The sequence below is a fragment of the Erigeron canadensis genome, chromosome 5 (assembly GCF_010389155.1).
Source record: "Erigeron canadensis isolate Cc75 chromosome 5, C_canadensis_v1, whole genome shotgun sequence".
In the NCBI taxonomy this organism is placed as follows: Eukaryota; Viridiplantae; Streptophyta; class Magnoliopsida; order Asterales; family Asteraceae; genus Erigeron; species Erigeron canadensis.
In genome coordinates this window covers 43,655,946-43,673,974 of record NC_057765.1, presented here as the reverse complement: position 1 = coordinate 43,673,974, position 18,029 = coordinate 43,655,946, and the positions used below count along the sequence as shown (strand labels likewise).

General features: G+C 34.3%; 4 protein-coding genes across 4 annotated transcripts; 3 read left to right on the top strand and 1 right to left on the bottom strand.

Annotated features, from left to right (window-relative positions):
* Positions 1-410: 410 nt before the first annotated feature.
* Positions 411-1,079, bottom strand: LOC122601883. Its single transcript, XM_043774617.1, has one exon. The coding sequence runs from the start codon at positions 1,077-1,079 to the stop codon at positions 411-413; it is 669 nt and encodes a 222-aa protein (XP_043630552.1).
* Positions 1,080-4,029: 2,950 nt separating this feature from the next.
* On the top strand, positions 4,030-5,578 carry LOC122602202 (protein GAMETE EXPRESSED 1-like). The gene is made up of 6 exons (XM_043774915.1): positions 4,030-4,104; positions 4,301-4,712; positions 4,846-4,899; positions 5,031-5,121; positions 5,234-5,263; positions 5,377-5,578. Exons 2-6 carry the CDS (start codon positions 4,330-4,332, stop codon positions 5,512-5,514), a joined length of 696 nt encoding a protein of 231 aa, XP_043630850.1. The 5' UTR covers positions 4,030-4,104; positions 4,301-4,329; the 3' UTR covers positions 5,515-5,578.
* A 2,232-nt stretch (positions 5,579-7,810) lies between these two features.
* On the top strand, positions 7,811-10,313 carry LOC122599599 (photosynthetic NDH subunit of subcomplex B 5, chloroplastic). The gene is made up of 5 exons (XM_043772130.1): positions 7,811-8,176; positions 9,120-9,180; positions 9,385-9,447; positions 9,587-9,645; positions 9,980-10,313. Exons 1-5 carry the CDS (start codon positions 7,916-7,918, stop codon positions 10,208-10,210), a joined length of 675 nt encoding a protein of 224 aa, XP_043628065.1. The 5' UTR covers positions 7,811-7,915; the 3' UTR covers positions 10,211-10,313.
* Positions 10,314-14,453: 4,140 nt separating this feature from the next.
* Positions 14,454-17,947, top strand: LOC122600842 (serine/threonine receptor-like kinase NFP). Its single transcript, XM_043773617.1, has 2 exons — positions 14,454-15,679; positions 16,817-17,947. The coding sequence occupies exons 1-2, from the start codon at positions 14,570-14,572 to the stop codon at positions 17,552-17,554; spliced, it is 1,848 nt and encodes a 615-aa protein (XP_043629552.1). The 5' UTR covers positions 14,454-14,569; the 3' UTR covers positions 17,555-17,947.
* The last annotated feature ends 82 nt before the right edge of the window (positions 17,948-18,029 follow it).

Sequence of the window (18,029 nt, the reverse complement as noted above, 5' to 3'; positions counted from 1 at the left end):
ACAGAATTATTAGTCTGCACGTTAGAATTATTACTAACAACTTTATTGCCAAATTGATTAGGTCTTTTATACCCTAATTGAAAACATTTGTCAATTGTGTGACCAATTCTATGACAATTAGTACATTGCAAATTAGGATTAGGTGGTCTAAATGTCCTGGTGTTATTATCAAACGTTCTTTTTGACTCAAAATTATTATCGAAAGTCTTTTTGTTGTCAAAAGAAGGTCTATAACTACCAATTTTAGAAGAAGAACCCTTTGAAAAATTAGTTTTAGCCACAAAAGCACTAGCAGTACTAGATTTATCAGTGATTCCTGCTCTATGTGACTCCTCTCTTGATATAATAGCATAGGCAGTTTTAACAGATGGCAGAGGTTCTTTAGTCAAAATATTAGACCTAACTCCCATTTAAACATCATCTAATCCCATCAAAAATTGCATAAGTCTAAGCAAATCATTATGACTTTTCACAGTAGTTGCAGCAGCACAAGTACACATAGGCAAGGTAACCATCGAATCATACTGTTTCCACAAAGATGTCAAATTATGGTAATATTCAGACAGAGAAGAACCATTCTGAGTAAGAGAATTAATTTTGTGATGCAGATTGAAGATAACAGAACCATCAATTTTATCATAAGTATCTTTAAGTTCTTGCCAAACATTAGTACCATTTTTTGAAAAAATTTGACCTAAGTATAATTCTTGTGACACACATCCAAGAATCCAAGTCAATACAACAGCATTACACCTATCCCATTGACTAGCAAGTACAAGATTATCAACAGATTTCAAACAAGTACCATCTATAAAACCAATTTTATTCTTAGTTTGTAAAGCAAGTTCCATAGCACATGACCAAACCTTGTAATTATCAGTTCCTAGTAATTTGAAGCCAATCAAAGGTGTACTCACAGTGTCACTAGCATGCAAATATAAAGGATCACCAAAATCCAATTTACTTATTTTAGTAAACTCAACATTAGTTTCATTATCAGGTTCTTCATTATGCATTGAATGAGGTGGAGTGTGACCATGAACAGAACCAGGTGGAGTAACAGGAGGAGTATTCACCATTATAGTAATCAAATTAAAAACACGGATAATACCAAGTAATCAAATAAAGAACAGAATAAACACCAAGAAGGCAATCACACAAATAATAAAACTAGCACAATAGCAAGTAGAATAACAAACAGATTAATAAACAGATAACAAGTAAACACAGATCACAGAACACAAAGAATACTACAAATATCTTCGTCTCAATCAGATTAATAGTATGAAAATAGATCTTAACCTCACAAACGTGTCAGTGACAGGATTCCTAACCTCTCAATGAAGGCAGGTCAAGTATTAACACGAGTGTTTTTACGAGATTGAAGATAGAAAACAGTAATATATATATATATATATATATATATAATAAAGTTTTTGATTGAGAAGAAAACACAAGTAGATACACACAAATATATAGGAGATTAAAGAGAAAAGAATACAATACAGTGCTTTTAGCTGACGGTAGAGGAACCCTAACTTTTTCCTTGATTCACTTAGTCAAGAAAAAAAAATCAGGATCTTGGAAAGATGAACAGAAAACCCTAATTTGAACCTTGATTCACTTAGTCAAGGAAACAATTAGAGAAAGAACGTAGAAATGCAGCGGAAGAACAATATATATTTTTCCAGAAGAAACCCTAACAATAATCGAACCAGAACCCCTGAAATCAGAAAACTAGGGTTCCACAATGGAATACGCCCTAGATCTGAAAGAAATATGACAAGAACAGAATCAATAAACACCGATCAACGGTGTCGGCTTTGATACCATGTGAGAATTTATCAATCAAAGAAGAAACTTACACAAATCACCAATCACAATAAGAGAAGAGTTATTATGAAGTATTTTGTAAAGTTTATTAAGAGTTCTTATTACAGAATAATAATCAAAATATCATCCAAGAGATGATTATAAACCACAATATATATCGAAGAGATATATACATATACATGTATGAATATAGATACAGAGAGAATGAGATGATGCTGATATATAAAATGAATGTGAAAGCTGCTTCCTAATTATCTTAAAGGCTCGTTTATATAGTGCCTATAAAATACATCTTCAATCCTTGTATGTTCTTGAATGTCTTCCAACTCCTTGCACTTCTTATTCTCCCAGGAAAAGTACTTTAGCTTCCTTAGTCATACATAGTTAACCCTGCGTTTAACCTCAACATATAACATAAGTACTTTATACATAAATACAAGAATTTAACATATTTAAGCAAGGTATGAACTTATACTTTGGAACACAAACAGTTTATATATAATTATGATATAATCAACTTATATGATATTAATATCACTTCACATACCTAAATAGATATGAACTAAGTTGTCCATCACATATCATTCATAAATATAACGATGTTTTTACAAGAGACTTCTAAAAGTATTACCCTCTCGAATATAACAGATGCAGAAATGGATATATCAAAAATAGCTAAAAATGTCGAAAAGAAAAAGTAGTTATTGGACAACAACACATATTAGGATACATTAGTTTTTAAGAATGGATAACCAATAAATTTACATATCCCTACATTATATAAATCTCACTTCAAAATTTGTTAGTTATTGCCTATGTGGCATGCTTAAAAATGCAAGAAAGCCCAAAAATTATTACAATATTGCTCCTTGGAAGGTCTACGGATTAGTTACTTTTATAAGAAGTTCAAATTTTCGAAAACGGATTAGTTATGCTTTCAAGAAGTTCAAATTTTCGAAAATTTGAATGTGTAACCGTTCGTGTATTGCTTGTGGCGGTTACTTCCTTGCATGTCTATGTCTATATAAGGCCACTTCCATTCAGTTTTAAGACATTTCAAAACGTAAACACATAACAGATCAATTTTAGCATGGCTTCACTAAACCATGTTTCAATTAGAAATTTGCGTCCAAATAATAAGCCATGTACAATAACGGTTAGAATTTTGCGGCTATGGAAACAACCTCTATATGGAGATGTTAATAACATAAGTAGTATTGAGATGATCTTGATGGACGAACATGTAACTATTCATTGTTTGTGAATTTTTCTTTTTTGATTAGATTACTTTTTGACATAACTTTCTTTCGAATTTATAACTAGCTTTTTAACATTCTAATGTATAAACATTTTCATTTTGACAGTTTGATAAAGTGGTTGTTGTTGTTGCAACAATCGGTTTTATTCCAACCGACCAGTTATGGTATTCAATGGAGTGTGTGAACTGTTCTCAACAAGTTAAGTTGACCGATCTCTACATGGATGAAGTCGACATTATTGATGCTTTAAGGGACAACAAAATGTGGATTTGTTGTTCATGTAACAAGGAAGGAGTTCTCATCAATCCTAGATTTTTTTTCTATATTTCATATTAAAACTCTATAATCATTAAGTTGGGTGGTAAAATTGTATCTCTGTTTTTTTTTTTTGGTAGGTTTAATGTGCAAGTTAGGATTCTAGATGCCACTGGTGCTATTAGAGTTAAAATGAATGATCAACAAATTTCAAATCTTATACAAAGAACAACCTATCAAATTTGTGATGAAATTATGAGGTATATTTGGTTTATTTTAGTGCTAAATAAGACTTTTCTATGCATTTTAAGTCATTAATTTTTTTAAAATGGTCATTAGTTGTAATAGGAGTACATTTACTTCGCTACATGTATGCTTGAACTGGTGTTAAAGAAATTATTTAAGGTTATAGCGCATCTACGTGGGTCTATATATCAAAGTGGGGGAAAATTCATATAAATATCACATCCAGGTAACCAACATAATCCTTCTTATATGCGCCTATAGGTTTAATTACCGCTGGCTCAAACAAATCAGATAGGCTACACCTATAGGTTTAAATTAGATAATGAACGGTATTTCATAGTTTTTGTGTATCTTCAGATGCTAACTATTCTACGTTGTACGTTCTTGCTGTTAATCGAGTTCTTACGGTTTGTGTTATTCTGTACAGGTCTATTATTGTTGTATTTCGAGAAGAAAAACTTTTCTTTGAGTTTTTGTTCCATAGTTCATTTGCCGAAACTACTATCCGACTGTAAGTGCGTAAATACTAAATGAATCACCAAATGTTTGATAATATGAATCAAAACTCCAAACAAGTTTAATTGGCTATTAAATGTGATTTATATATGATGATGCCGACCACTCTTTCACAGATTTTGTCATCGATTCTTAGATGCTGACTTGTATTACATTGCACCACTAATCGAACTTCTACGGTTTGTATACAGGTCTATTGTTGTTACACATTGTATCCGATATGAGTCATATGAAGTGTTCTAGTGTAGGGATGTTATTGGTGCTAGTATTGCTATCGTATAGTTGTTCTTTTGCTTTTGGTGGGGAGGTTGGTTATAGTAAGGAAGAAATAACATCGAGTGAAAAAGTTAATGCAAGTTCGTGCTTGAAATCTGTATATGATAGTATAGCTATAGGATGTTCTGAGATTCTAGGTGAAGAAGGGCGGTCAAGGTTAGCTTGGAATCTTACTGATTGTGTTTGGAAGGACAAAAGAGATCAACTTTTTCCTTACTGTGATGTAAAATCTCCGATGAAAGATTGTGTAAAGAAGTTAGATGATGATGCACATATGATGTACCTTGAGTTCTATCGTCAGACTAATGACATATGTCTTCTGTTACAGTTGAGTCTCTCTATCTCTTGCTTACACACATATTGACACATGCACACAAGGCACAAGTTAAGTTCTGTAATGGGAGAAATCTTATGTGCTTGTTCGGAAGGTGGCTAAGAGTTGAACCTTGACTTGTTCTAGGGATGGTGCCGAATTCATAAGAGAAATGGAAGTGATGGTGAAGGAACTCAAAAGGTCCGGTGAATTGACTTTTTAAGTTTGATTGTATGGCAATTCTTATCAAATTTACAAAACAGAACTAAAAAAGAACTAAAAAGATGAAATGTTTACATATACAGCTAATTGACTTTCACCCTTGATTGTAGGCAAGCAATGCAAAGTGAGCAGATGATTGTTGAGATTGATAGTAAACAACAAGAACTCATAGAGTTAGAAGAACAATTAAACAAAGTTCAGGTTGGTGTTAGGCATTTGGCCTTTTTGATTTAATTGGTTTGCTTTGTTGTAAATTTTAGTTATATGCTTGATCTATCATTCTAACTGGAGTAATTCATTTTATGTTTGATAGGAAGAGTTAGAACAATTAAACAAAGTTCAGGTTGGTGTTAGACCCTTGGCCTCTTCGATTTAGTTGGATTTCTTTGTTGTACACTTATATTATATTGCATGGTCTATCATTCTAACTGGATTTATCTCATTTATGTTTGATAGGAAATGTTAGAACTGATACTAGAAAGTGTGCCTTTTGACGTGGACAAGCTTTACACGCTGTACAAAGCACATTTGCAGAAATTAAGGGTCATTGCAACTTTTGTTATAATTTTGCTTATCTACTTTTTCTGTTACTGATCTGGGGAAACTCAAGCCATCATCATTAAACAAAGTTTAAACCGTGCAATCATAGGTTATGATCTTCAGTTGCTCTTGAAATGCGTATGTCATTACTTTTGCTAATATTCATGCACATAAGTAAACAATATTTTTGGACCGTTTGTCATGTGTTTCTAGATACGAGGTCGAGGTCGTGTCTCAACTTTAATCTGTCAGCTAAGTTATGGTTTATGTTTTCTAAATTATTACTATAAAGTGTAGACTGTTTGTCTTAAACGCAAAATAGGATATGGTGTTGATAAAACACTCCTCCCGTTTTCTTAGATTTTACTCAGAGTTTCATTAGTGAATTGATAATGCAGGATAGAAATACATCTGTAGTTCTAGTAGCTTTGTTGGTTAAAGTTGGGAACTCTGGATGCGATTTTCATCCCAGGCGACCAAAGTGTGTGATTTTATCAATAAAAGGAAGGATTAGTAACTACCTCTTAGAACGTTTTTTAAAGTTACTTGGTAACTACCTCTCAGAACGTCTTTAAAACTTTTTAGCAATAAGCATCTACAGACTATGGCAGTATGGCTTATCTGGTTGATGTCTGTTCCGCAGCTCGTGATAGTCACTCTCACCTTGAAACCTTTAGCAGTTTTTATGGTTGTGAAATTGATATAAAATGTACCAACAAGGACAGAAAATTGAGTAAAAAGTACCAAAAACTAAATCATGTAGTATACCAGTTCAGTCCTAAACTGTACCCTGAACAGCTTCAGTTAAATGGCGTCAGTTTATTAAAGTAAAAGGCTTGGGTATGGACAGGACTGGGATCATAGCATATCGTGAAGCAGTTTCTCACTATTAATGGTGGTCAGTCTCCTTACCTTGGTGTTTGTTTGCCTGTTTGGTTGTTCCTGAGTTTCTGATTAAATCCTTCATCAATTTTATAGGCTAAATAGGAAAATTAGGCATAACGTAAGGGGGTCATCTACTGCACGTGACTTGGATATATCTCTGTTTGACGTGTATTGTTTATGGGGGTCGATCAAAAAGCATGCTGAGTATGTTTCTGCATATGAAGTTATGAAGAGTTATGTATCTGTGTTTTAAGTTTCAATTCATTGATCAATTGGAGTTTTATGTTATAAATCAAATGTTACGGTTATGCCTCTAACTGTAGCGTCTAGCATCTAGTCTTAACATTACAATGACTGAATGACAGTTTTTTAACACCTTCACTAGAACTTGCTTCGAAGTTGAGAGTACACAACTATAATTATATCCGTGGTCGTACTATTTTAAGCTTATGAACAGTGCTAATATTTAGCGAGTTTTATTGATCGATGCCATATTATGATTAAACGGATAACTCTTGGTGCTAAGAATTTTTGCTAAACTTGGCATTTGACAGTATGAAATTTTTGAGTATTTAGATTTATAAACTAGATATAACTAGCTCTGTAGTGACGACATCAATTGTTATGTGTTTAACATGTCCAGGTAAGCGGAGCAAGTGAGTTAAGTCATTTTAATACATATTATGAGTTATTCTAGACTTCTGTACTAATTACAATGTTCATCAGTCTAACTCCACTCTTATTTGTCATTTTGTGTTGTTCTACTTCATACTAAGTTAGGTCTGTTTATTTTTTGTTTTTGTGAAATCGTTGAAAAAACTGAAGAGAAATACGTCAATACAACACCTGAACGAATCGATATTCTGCCGTTGTAACCTGGAAGAATGTTTAGTAAAAGAGGCAATTTAACACATTTACAAGATTGTTTATGTGATAAATGATGATTCAGATTAGAATAATGATGAACTTGAGATGTCTGAAAGAGGACTAATCGTTTTTAATCTAGCATGGAACGATATATATTGGAAGAAGGCTTGTTTTGGAATTGGAACTATGTAAATTGGGTATGTTAATGTCATTTGGTATTATGCGTCATCAGTTATTTATGATGTTTGATTCTTCACCAGCAGGTTCCTTTTTGTACTTGAAAGAAATGAGAAATTGTATTATCATCTTGAAGCTAACTAAGCAAAATTAAAACAGGAATTTCATATCACATTCAGGAGTCAGAACATACTAATTCGGAGCTACATAAAATTATTGATTATTGCAGAGTATGTCCATGGTTGAGGTGTTAGTAGATAAAAAGTCAAATTTTTTTTTTAGCTGAGTTGGTTATGCTCCAGCATTTTGAAACGGAGGTTTATTTAAATTCTCACTTTATTTGTGACATTTTCTTTTAATTATAAATGTGAAGTCTATATACCTTTGGGAAAGGACTATTATCTTTTATTTACGTACAATTTAGCCAACTGAAAAATACAAGTGGCACAAAATGACTTAGAGCTTTCCATCTACAGCCCACACAAAAGGCCTCAAAACCAGAAATAGAATCGAAACAAAACAAAAAATGGCAGGGGTTTCAGCAAAACCACTATCTGCTTTATCCATTCCTTCAATCCCCATATTAGTCACTGTTAAAACCTCCCACCAATCTCTAAACAGTATTAAGCTTCCGAGTAATGCAAATTGTTCTACTTCATATGGTGTGAGATATACAAGTACTAATAATGGTAGAAACTGGATAAGGAATGCTGCTGGCTTGACGGATATCGAACCGGACCTTAATGAGGATCCTGTGGATAGATGGGATAACGCCGGTATCAGTGATGTATGTATCTCAACGCTTTTCTATGTATCATAGCTTCATCAGTTTGCCTGTAGTTAATTTTTTTTTTTTTTTACTTCTGTTATTTAAAATTCGAGTATCGGACCCATAGAATTTGTGTATACTCGAAACCCTCCAAGTTTGTGGGTTTAGAAATCCATTCCCTTTCCGAATGAAAACTCACATTCATAGTGGTTCTTCGTTTCAAATCAAACACTTCTTAGTATTGAAAATTTTGCGAAGAAGAGAAAATGTTCCTAATTTTAATGTCAATGCTACGAAAATTGTTTCCTCTGTTTTCAAGGACAACAAGCTAGGGATACAGCCGTACAGGGTCAACAGTCAACTTAAAGTCAAACTCAGTTGCTAGTTATACTAATTAATGTGACTTTGAACATGTATAAACTTATATGGCAGTGGTTTTAAGTGCAACCTTTGTGATTAGGGCTTTTTTACTCTTTTTTATGATTTGTGTTGTTAACAAGTGTATTCGTGAACTAGACAACTAAAAGAAAATTATATGAAAATTTGAATACCCTTATGAAGAATTGCTTTACTATAGGCTGTCTTGATGTGATTAACTTCTCAAGTATAGGATATTAGGACAATAGGGGAGAGGAATCTGAAGTTGCTGACAATATTTGAATACACGGTGACCAAGTTTTCTGGCGTAAGCGAGCACAAAGTTCTGAACTGAATTTGTATATGCATTCAACTAGGTGGAATTCCACATTTGAGTGTAAAGTTAGGCATATGAGGTCAATCACCTTAGTTTCAGATTTCAGCAGTAATGTAAACATTTGATTAGTACCACGATCCATGTCAATAAATTTTTTAACTTGATAATAACAGATTTGACCTGTAACTTCAATATTATGGGTTTCCTTTTTGGTCATTCTTTGTTTAGTTGTATGTAATTTTTGAAGCGATTTTGGTGTTGGTGTAGGATGATTTCATCTACGGAGAGTATGATGGACACCACACATACAATGAAGGAGATGACAAATGTAAGAACATATGTTTGAACTAATAGTATCTTTTTTCCCCATCGATCTGTAGTGATCACTTTAGATCTTCATTTAGTGGCATTAGCTTAATTAGTTTTAGAAGAAAGGCTCTAGTTAAGTCTTGACATCCGTGATGAAATAACACACTTGTGATCAAGTTAGTGCTTATGATTGCCTGTCTAATAATCCAAGTTCATATTGTAGCAACTTTTTGGGGATCAATAGCAGAAGACTATGCAGCAGTCGGTCCTCCCTCTGGTTTCCAAGGTACATCTCCTAGACTAGTTCACATATTAAATTGACATTTGAGAATGTATCAGAAATTTGACCTCTCAAGATATTATCATTCAAGTGTAGTCATTTGACATTACTAAATGAACATATATGTCTCTTTTCTATGGACCAGGTCTCATCTCATGGCTATTTCTTCCCTCAGTGGCTCTCGGGATGTACCTCAATGTTCCGGTTAGACTGACACTAAACCTTTCTTTGATCTATGCAATGTTCGAAAATAACTTTATATATGCAGTAGGAAAGAAAATTCTTTATATCATCACTATCATGTACCATTGGGAAAGCCAGAGGCAATTATGGTCAAAGCTCTATATGGTCTTCATGATCATATATCGTTGATCAGAATCTTACTTTCTGAAAACTGTACTAATGGTATCATCATTTTGATCCCAAATAAACAGTCTGTTTGCAAAACATAAAGAACAGATAGCATTCTTGGCCCCTAACCCTTATAAAGTCAAGGTTTTACCTTAAATGAATCTTGATAAGCATTTACATTTTTCAGGGAGAGTACTTGTACATAGGGGCGGCCATATTCATTGTAATATTTTGTATAATCGAGATGGATAAACCCAGTGAGGCGTACAACTTCGAGCCTCAGATATATAACATGGAGAGGGGTGCTCGAGACAAGTTAATATCGGACTACAACACCATGGATATATGGGACTTCAATGAGAAATATGGAGAACTTTGGGATTTCACTGTAACCAAAGATGATATCATGAAAAGATAGATAGATATAAATATGTATGTATGTATCATATTTATTTAATCGTCAAATTCTTATAGAACTTCACCTCATCGGCTCATCATGTATATGGAATACCATTTTGAAATCGAAGTGGCCAAAAACGCTGTATCTATCTGTATGCATGTCATATAACACAAACTAGAACATAATAATACTTTTTTTAGGCGCCTGATATCCCGATAACCCGACCAGACTATTAATGACAGGGGAGCCGCTTTTACTCTACCAGATTTACCATTACAGATAGGGGGCCCACACTATTTTGGAGCGATATGGTCGAGATACCAAAAATGTTGGTCGGGATACACCACACGTTTTTTTACTGTGTTCTGTTTATTTCCTTTTTTTCCCAGTTCATTAAAACATTATTAATTTATTATAGCATTTATATCTTATGCAGTAGCTGTTAGAATATTAATGTGTAAGAGACAGTTTTTCTTCTTTTTACAATGACCCACTGTCGAGTTGTCAAGGTTTTGCCGGGGTGGGCCATTGGGGTTTGATCCCTTACTAAACACTAGAAAAGTACACATTTTTGGTTTTCTTTTACAGTGTCAAATAAGCAGGCTATCCTCGTCGGAGTAGACCCTCACCTTTCACTGGCAGTGGCATGTCTCATTTCAAAATTAAGTTGCCGTTTTAAAAGATAAACTCAATTAAGTTATTGAAGTCCATAAAATAATGAAAGTTTACTATACAGCTGGGGTAATACACTGGATTTTTATCTAGGCTTTTGTAAATTTTGAAAATAAATCAATGATATTTATCTTTTTGTAAAACCTTATAGTTTTTCTGAACATCAAATATACATTTCAATTTTCAAAGAGTGGAGAAGAAAGTTATCTCCAAGTAGAATTCGTGACCATTTCCTATTTGCCTTTTGCTTTCTACTCGGATAAGTCAAGAGTCAAGAGTCAATAAATAAATGATTTCCTTGGACATTTGTGAATGGTAATCGAGATTGGAAACTTCAGTTCTTGAAAATTCAATAACGCATACTGTACTGTATAATTTTCTTTTGTGATTATAATTACCAAAATATTCGCGAAAATGTACAATGCTATTAGGCCGCTCCCTATAGTCTTCATCGATGGGTCGTTGATATCGAAGCTATAAGGAGTGAGCTCGTCGACCGGGAATAATTCTAACCATTTCGATGGATCGATGCGTGAAGACGAGGACCATGTGGGCTCCATGTTAACGTAAACTAAAAAAAAACAGATTTTTTCAAAAATTTTTAAAAGAAATGGCTAGTTTCTTTTTTTTTTTGTTTTTTTTTTAACTTTACACACACACACACATATATATATACTACCTTCTCACTCTCCTTCTTCACACCTTTCTTCACATCTTCTTCCATTTTCTCCACAATTTCTTTCATTCTATTCACAATATCAACAAAATCTTTCACCATGTCAAACAACGAAAACCAAAGTAACAACCTTTGGAATCACTTTCTAGAAAACCCGATGCCGGGTATGCCGCCTATATCGTCAACTAACCAAGGCCAAACAAGCCATGCTTCAAGCTCATCCAACCCGACCCCAATGGGTCCTTCACCCCCTTGCCTCGTTAACCCATATTCTCAAGCGTATTACAATCAAATTGGTTACAATCCTGTTATGGGTCAAACTTGGACCGAGTCTCAACGTTTGGCATTAGTCCAAGCCCAAATTCAAGCTCAAATGCAAGCTCAAATGGCGTTTAACTTTCACCAACAACAACAAAGATCAAGAACGTCACAATCGCCATTGATTATCAATGAAAACATCCTCAACAAAGATAGTGTCACGTCTGCCGATGATGAAGAAGAAGATGAAGTTGTGGAGGTGGGTCGTGGGAAGAGACGCGCCACAAAACCGAGAGAGAAAAGGAACTGGGAAAATGATGATACACTGTTGTTGACAAAGTGTTGGGTGCATTGGTCGTAGGACCCGGTGGTGGGTAATAGTCAGACGGAGGGTATTTTTTGGAAAAAAGTGGTGGAGATGTTCAACAACAAAACGGCATATGGTACACGTACCAAGATCCAAATACATGGCAAATGGAACAAGATTAAAAAGGGTGTTAAAGAATTTGGTGTGGCGTTGAAGAAGGTTAGCGAGCAAGGCCGACAAAGTGGGGCGGATGAGCGATAAGTGATTGACGCGGCTGTCAAACTATACAAGAAACAAACAGGGGAGAAATATTGGCATTACCAGAGTTGCTATGATCTTCTTAAAAACTTGTCCAACTTTTGGAATGAAAACCAGGCCACGAGTAGTCGACAAGCTCCGGCGGTAGATTTGACCGCCGATGATGTTCCATTAGGCGGGACCCCCATTCCGACTCCCATTCCCACCCCACCCCGGCCCCATTTGAGGCTTTATTTGGGCCGAACCCCATTAGGCGACCACCGAGTCGTAACGTTAGCCGTAGGTTGTCTAGTTCATCCGATGCCACATCGGGTCGATCTTCGGGTTCTGAAACGGCTCAACAGATTAGTTCTTATCTTTAAGAACAAAAAGATGCTTTGCGACGGGCCGAGATTAAAGATGCCATGAAGTTTTTGGGGAGACCAATTTCAACGGGTTTGTCGCAATACGACCTAAAAGCACATATGAGATATCGTCAATACTTGCAAGACGACTATGCAAGCTCGTTTTATGCACCAGCGGCACCGGCGCCACAGCCGGGTCCTAGCCACGACCCGGAAGAGGACGAGGATGACCAGACCGCCGACGACGAGTAGTTTTTTTTTTTAATAGTTGTAATGTTTTATTTTTCCTTGCAATGTTTTATTTTTAACTGTGTTATGTGTTTTATTTTTAGTGGTAATGTTTAATTGTAATGTTTTTTTAATTTAGTTGTAACGTTTAATTTTTTATAAAATTAAGTAGTTTTTTTAATTTTGTGTAAATATAAAATAAAAAAATAAAAAGTGTGGAAGAGGGGTTGTAGGGAGTGATTGTGGATGAAGAGAGCAAAAAACTAACGTGCCAGTATGGAAGAGGTGTGAAAGAGGGTAAGGATGAAGAGAGGCCTTATGATTCAATAACTTATACAATATTCATTTTTTAAAAAAGCGTTGTATCCCATGCAAGAAGTCGATCAATAAGTGATAAAGTATTGTTTAAGAGTGAAGACGGCCAAAGGTGACATACAAAAAGATTTTGGATTTTTATGCAATATAGAATATCAATTTTTGTTTGAAGCAAAATAAAGTAAGTACAATAAATTTTGCATTTGGTGCATCTTACAAGTTTAAAAATATTTCTTTTGGGTCTGGTTCTGAAGGGCAAAATTTACTCTTATTAATCGTACGTTTGACTTATTAATATGAGGTTTTCTTTCCTCCTCCGTGTCCCCTGAAAATTCGAATGACATTATGTCCGAAGAACATAAGAGCATTTGATTTTTCTTTTTTTTTTTTAATGTAAAATTGATTTTGGAAAAAATGTAAAAAAAAAATAAATTAAACATTGTATCAATTTGAAATAATACAAAATTGACAAGTAACAAATAAACATAGCCATGATCATTAATCTATCCAATAAAGGCTTATAAATTTACATCATAATCTGTAAGTTTAATTGTCTTAATAACTATGATGTAATTGGACATAAACAATAAGTGGCCTTCACATATCATTTCATAAATATATCAACTGAAATAACGTAAGGTTGACAAGCAGTAAATAAACTTAGCAATGACCATTAGTCTATCCAGTAAAGACTTATAAAATTCCATGTTGTTTTATCATATCCGTAAGTTATTAATCGTCTTAACGTATATACATGTCAAATACCCCTTGTACGACGCATGTAGGCGTATTATAGGCGTCTACGGTGTGTATAGGTCTATACACAGTATAGACATATATATGGCATGTGGGTAATCATTTACATAATATGATAAGTGATCCCTACATAAAATCTCTTTATCATACGATTATATTGATTGTACAATACACTATCGTGTATATATTGGGATCATTGTTCAAATAATATATATACACCAATTATATAATGACGTACACATGATGTTTGGTTGAAAAAACAAATTTATGAACAGAAGGTCTCAAAATCTATTCTACTTATTCTAATATTAGCATCATAATAATTAGTACTTGTATTGTATTTTTTTGAAAACATTGGCATGGCTGAGGAAGAATATCTTCTGTGGCACCAACTAACTTTGAATATATAGACTTCCCAAATGACTTCATCACTTTGGTGGTCAAGTTGATATTCATTAGTTTCATACCTATAGCTATAGCCAGGCCTCCCTTCTTTTAAAAATTAAAACAACACTACTACACCAAATTAAATCCATACCTCCCATTCCAAAAATACAACAACAATGAAACCACTACTCCTAAAAATGGTCTTCCAAATGTTGCACTTTCACATGATCATCATCTTGTTCCAAATTTCATCATCTCAACCCCTTACAAACACCACTGGCTATGCATGCAACCAGCTTAACCAAACCTCACCCTCTTGCCAAGCTTATGCCTTTTACACATCCATGGGTCCAAACTATCTTGACTTAGCCTCCATAAGTGATCTTTTCTCCGTAAGTCGTCCAATGATCGCGAAACCGAGCAACTTAACCTCTCTAACTTCACCTCTTTCCCCTAACCAATCCTTATTTATTCCACTAACTTGTACTTGTAACTCAGTTAATACAACTACAAACCTCTCTTATGCTAAACTTAACTACACAATCAAGAAAGGTGACACCTTTTATCTTGTATCAACAGAACTTTATCATAACCTTACAACTTACCAATCTGTACAAATTGTTAATCCAACTCTTGTCCCTATAAACCTCACTATAGGCCAAGATGTAATCTTTCCAATCTTTTGCAAATGCCCAACAAAAACCCAACTCCAAAATCAACTCAATTATCTCATTTCATATGTTTTTCAACCATTTGATACTATAGAATCAATTGCTTCAAGATTTGGTTCAACCATAAAGTCCATACTAGAAGCAAATGGTAATAGTGTTTTTAACACTTGGGACACCGTTTTCGTGCCAGTTTCGCGGCTTCCTGAACTCACACAGCCTACCCCTGTTAATAATGTTTCACTTGGTCATACAAAAGAAAGAAAAAAAGAAGTTATTGGATTGGGAATTGGGCTTGGGGTTTGTGGACTACTTTTGCTGATTTTGGTATGTTGTTGGGCTTATAAAGAGTCTTTATGGAAGAAAAACAAAGTTAAGAATGATGATGTGGAAAACAAGCAGAAAAAAGATGTGGGAGTTAGTCTTATGGCTGATGTTTCAGACTGTTTGGATAAGTATAAAGTTTATAGTATTCAAGAGCTGAATGAAGCAACAGATGGTTTTGATGAAAGATGGGTGATCCAAGGTTCTGTTTTTAAGGGTTATCTTAATGGAAAACACTATGCAATCAAAAAGATGAAATGGAATGCTTGTGAAGAACTCAAGATCTTGCAAAAGGTGCATCATTTGATCATTTTTTTCTAACTCATTCTTTAGAAATCTTGACTTTAACCACTTTAACCTTACTGGTAAAAAGACTTAACATTGCTAGATAACATCTTAATTAGGTGGAAGAAAAAAGGTTTAAAAAGAAGGCTTATTTGTTAATGAATATTTCAATAAAAAACAAAGAGAATATAACATCTTATGTAATCATCATCTTATGATAAGATAGATTTTTTGAATTTATTAGTTAGTTTGTTAAGGGGGAATTAATAAGGGATAACCCAACAAAAACCTTTTTGCAAGTAGGACAATTTGACAATGGATTAGAGTATTAAAGAAACAGATGTTAGGTAATTTGGGTGTCTCTTTCACCAAGTGTCATTACATTTTTTTCTTTTAAATAAAACATGGTCATAATATTAGGAGCCTTTTAATTTGTCTTCACTTTGAATGCAAAGGTGTTGTCATTCTGCAGACCTTTTCATTATTTGACTTGCTCTTGCCATTATTATTGTATAAATAAACTAAACAGTTACTGTATTATGTAAATGATGGATCACATTCTTATGTAAAGAAAATGTTTTAAAGTTTATATTTTTGATGTTTGCTGTTGATGCTGGTATGGTATATATAGCTTTGGAATGTTAATAGAAGAAACATGTCATAATGTTTTGGATTTACAATGTTTGTCTAGAGATTTCTAAGAAAGAAATTATTACTATTATTCTTAAATAAAAGATATGCACTTAAATAAATACAAGAAAACGTTGGACATATATGGGCATCTGACCATGGGGTGGTTGATTGTTGTTTTTGTTCATAGAGGTGGGGTAGTATGACATCAGAGGCTAAATATATAATTGTGGTCTTTCGTTACAAAAAGGGGGAGGATTCCTTAGAGTTATCAAACTTGACCAGTCAAATTGTGTAAATTTTGACCCATCAAGTTACTAATAAGGGAATCCTTTTCATCCCTCAAGAGTATATGCATATTAATATGGTTTGAATAACATGTATATGTATATCACATTGCTTCTATACAATCTGTCGTTTAAATTAAATCTGATATATAAATTTTTATTTCTATATATAATAAAAAGAGCTTAAATATTCGTTAAAATATTTATATTATGTTCCTCTGCTTTGAAGGTAAACCATGGCAATTTGGTGATGTTGGAAGGATTTTGTATAGATTCAAGTGATGCAAATTGTTATCTTGTTTATGAGTATCTTGAAAATGGATCTCTTTATACAAGGTTGCATGAGAGCAATATAGAGAGGCTAAGTTGGAGAACACGACTAAGAATCGCAGTTGATGTGGCCAACGGTCTTCAGTACATCCATGAACACACTAGGCCACGCGTCGTGCACAAGGATGTCAAGAGTAGTAACATTCTCTTGGATACGCACATGAGAGCCAAGATTGCTAATTTCGGGCTAGCAAAATCTGGATGCAATGCTATAACAATGCATATTGTCGGAACTCAAGGATATATCGCTCCAGAGTACTTAGCTGATGGAGTGGTATCTACTAAAATGGATGTTTTCTCTTTCGGGGTTGTTTTGCTAGAACTCATTTCTGGAAGGGAGGCTGTTGATAAAGATGGGAAAGTTTTGTGGATAGAAGCTTATGAGAAGTTTAATGGGGATGAAGAGAAACATTACAAACATAAGTTAAAAGGGTTTATTGATGATTTTCTTCTAAGGGAGTCATGCTCAATTGACAATGTGATGAACATTATGTCAATTGCAATAGCTTGCTTACACAAGGATCCTTCAAGAAGACCTAGTATGGTGGACATTGTTTACGCGTTGTGTAAGAGTGATGATTTGTTTACTGATCTCTCAGAGGAAGGCTTTTCACCACGTCAAGTTATCGCAAGATAGGTTTGTTTTGGTATTTTTTCGAGTTTTATAACTTTTATACATCATACATTATGCCATTACGACGTCTATGTTATCTACTGGTTGTACCACTATGTGACGGGGAAACATCCTATTGGTGCTGACTGGCTTAGACTAGACCCGCCAAAGGATTGCTAAAGCAGCGGTGGAGATGAAGCACAATGTGGTGGATTTCAGGAATCCGAACGTCAAGAAAGGGTCGCAACAGTTAGCTGTGTTCAACTGACCGCAACAGTGAATTGGGTGTGTTTTTTTCTTTTTCTTTTGTGGGTAATATCAAAACATAGCCATGTGATTTCAGTTTATCCTGTCTTATGAGTACTATGTATGGGAGCTTTCATCACACTGCAAGTGTTCATCACATTCGCTGGTTACACGCATATCATATCAAATTTTGAAATTCACATATCACTCCCTCATAATATCTGATACCCTCATTGTATGTTGACTATGTACA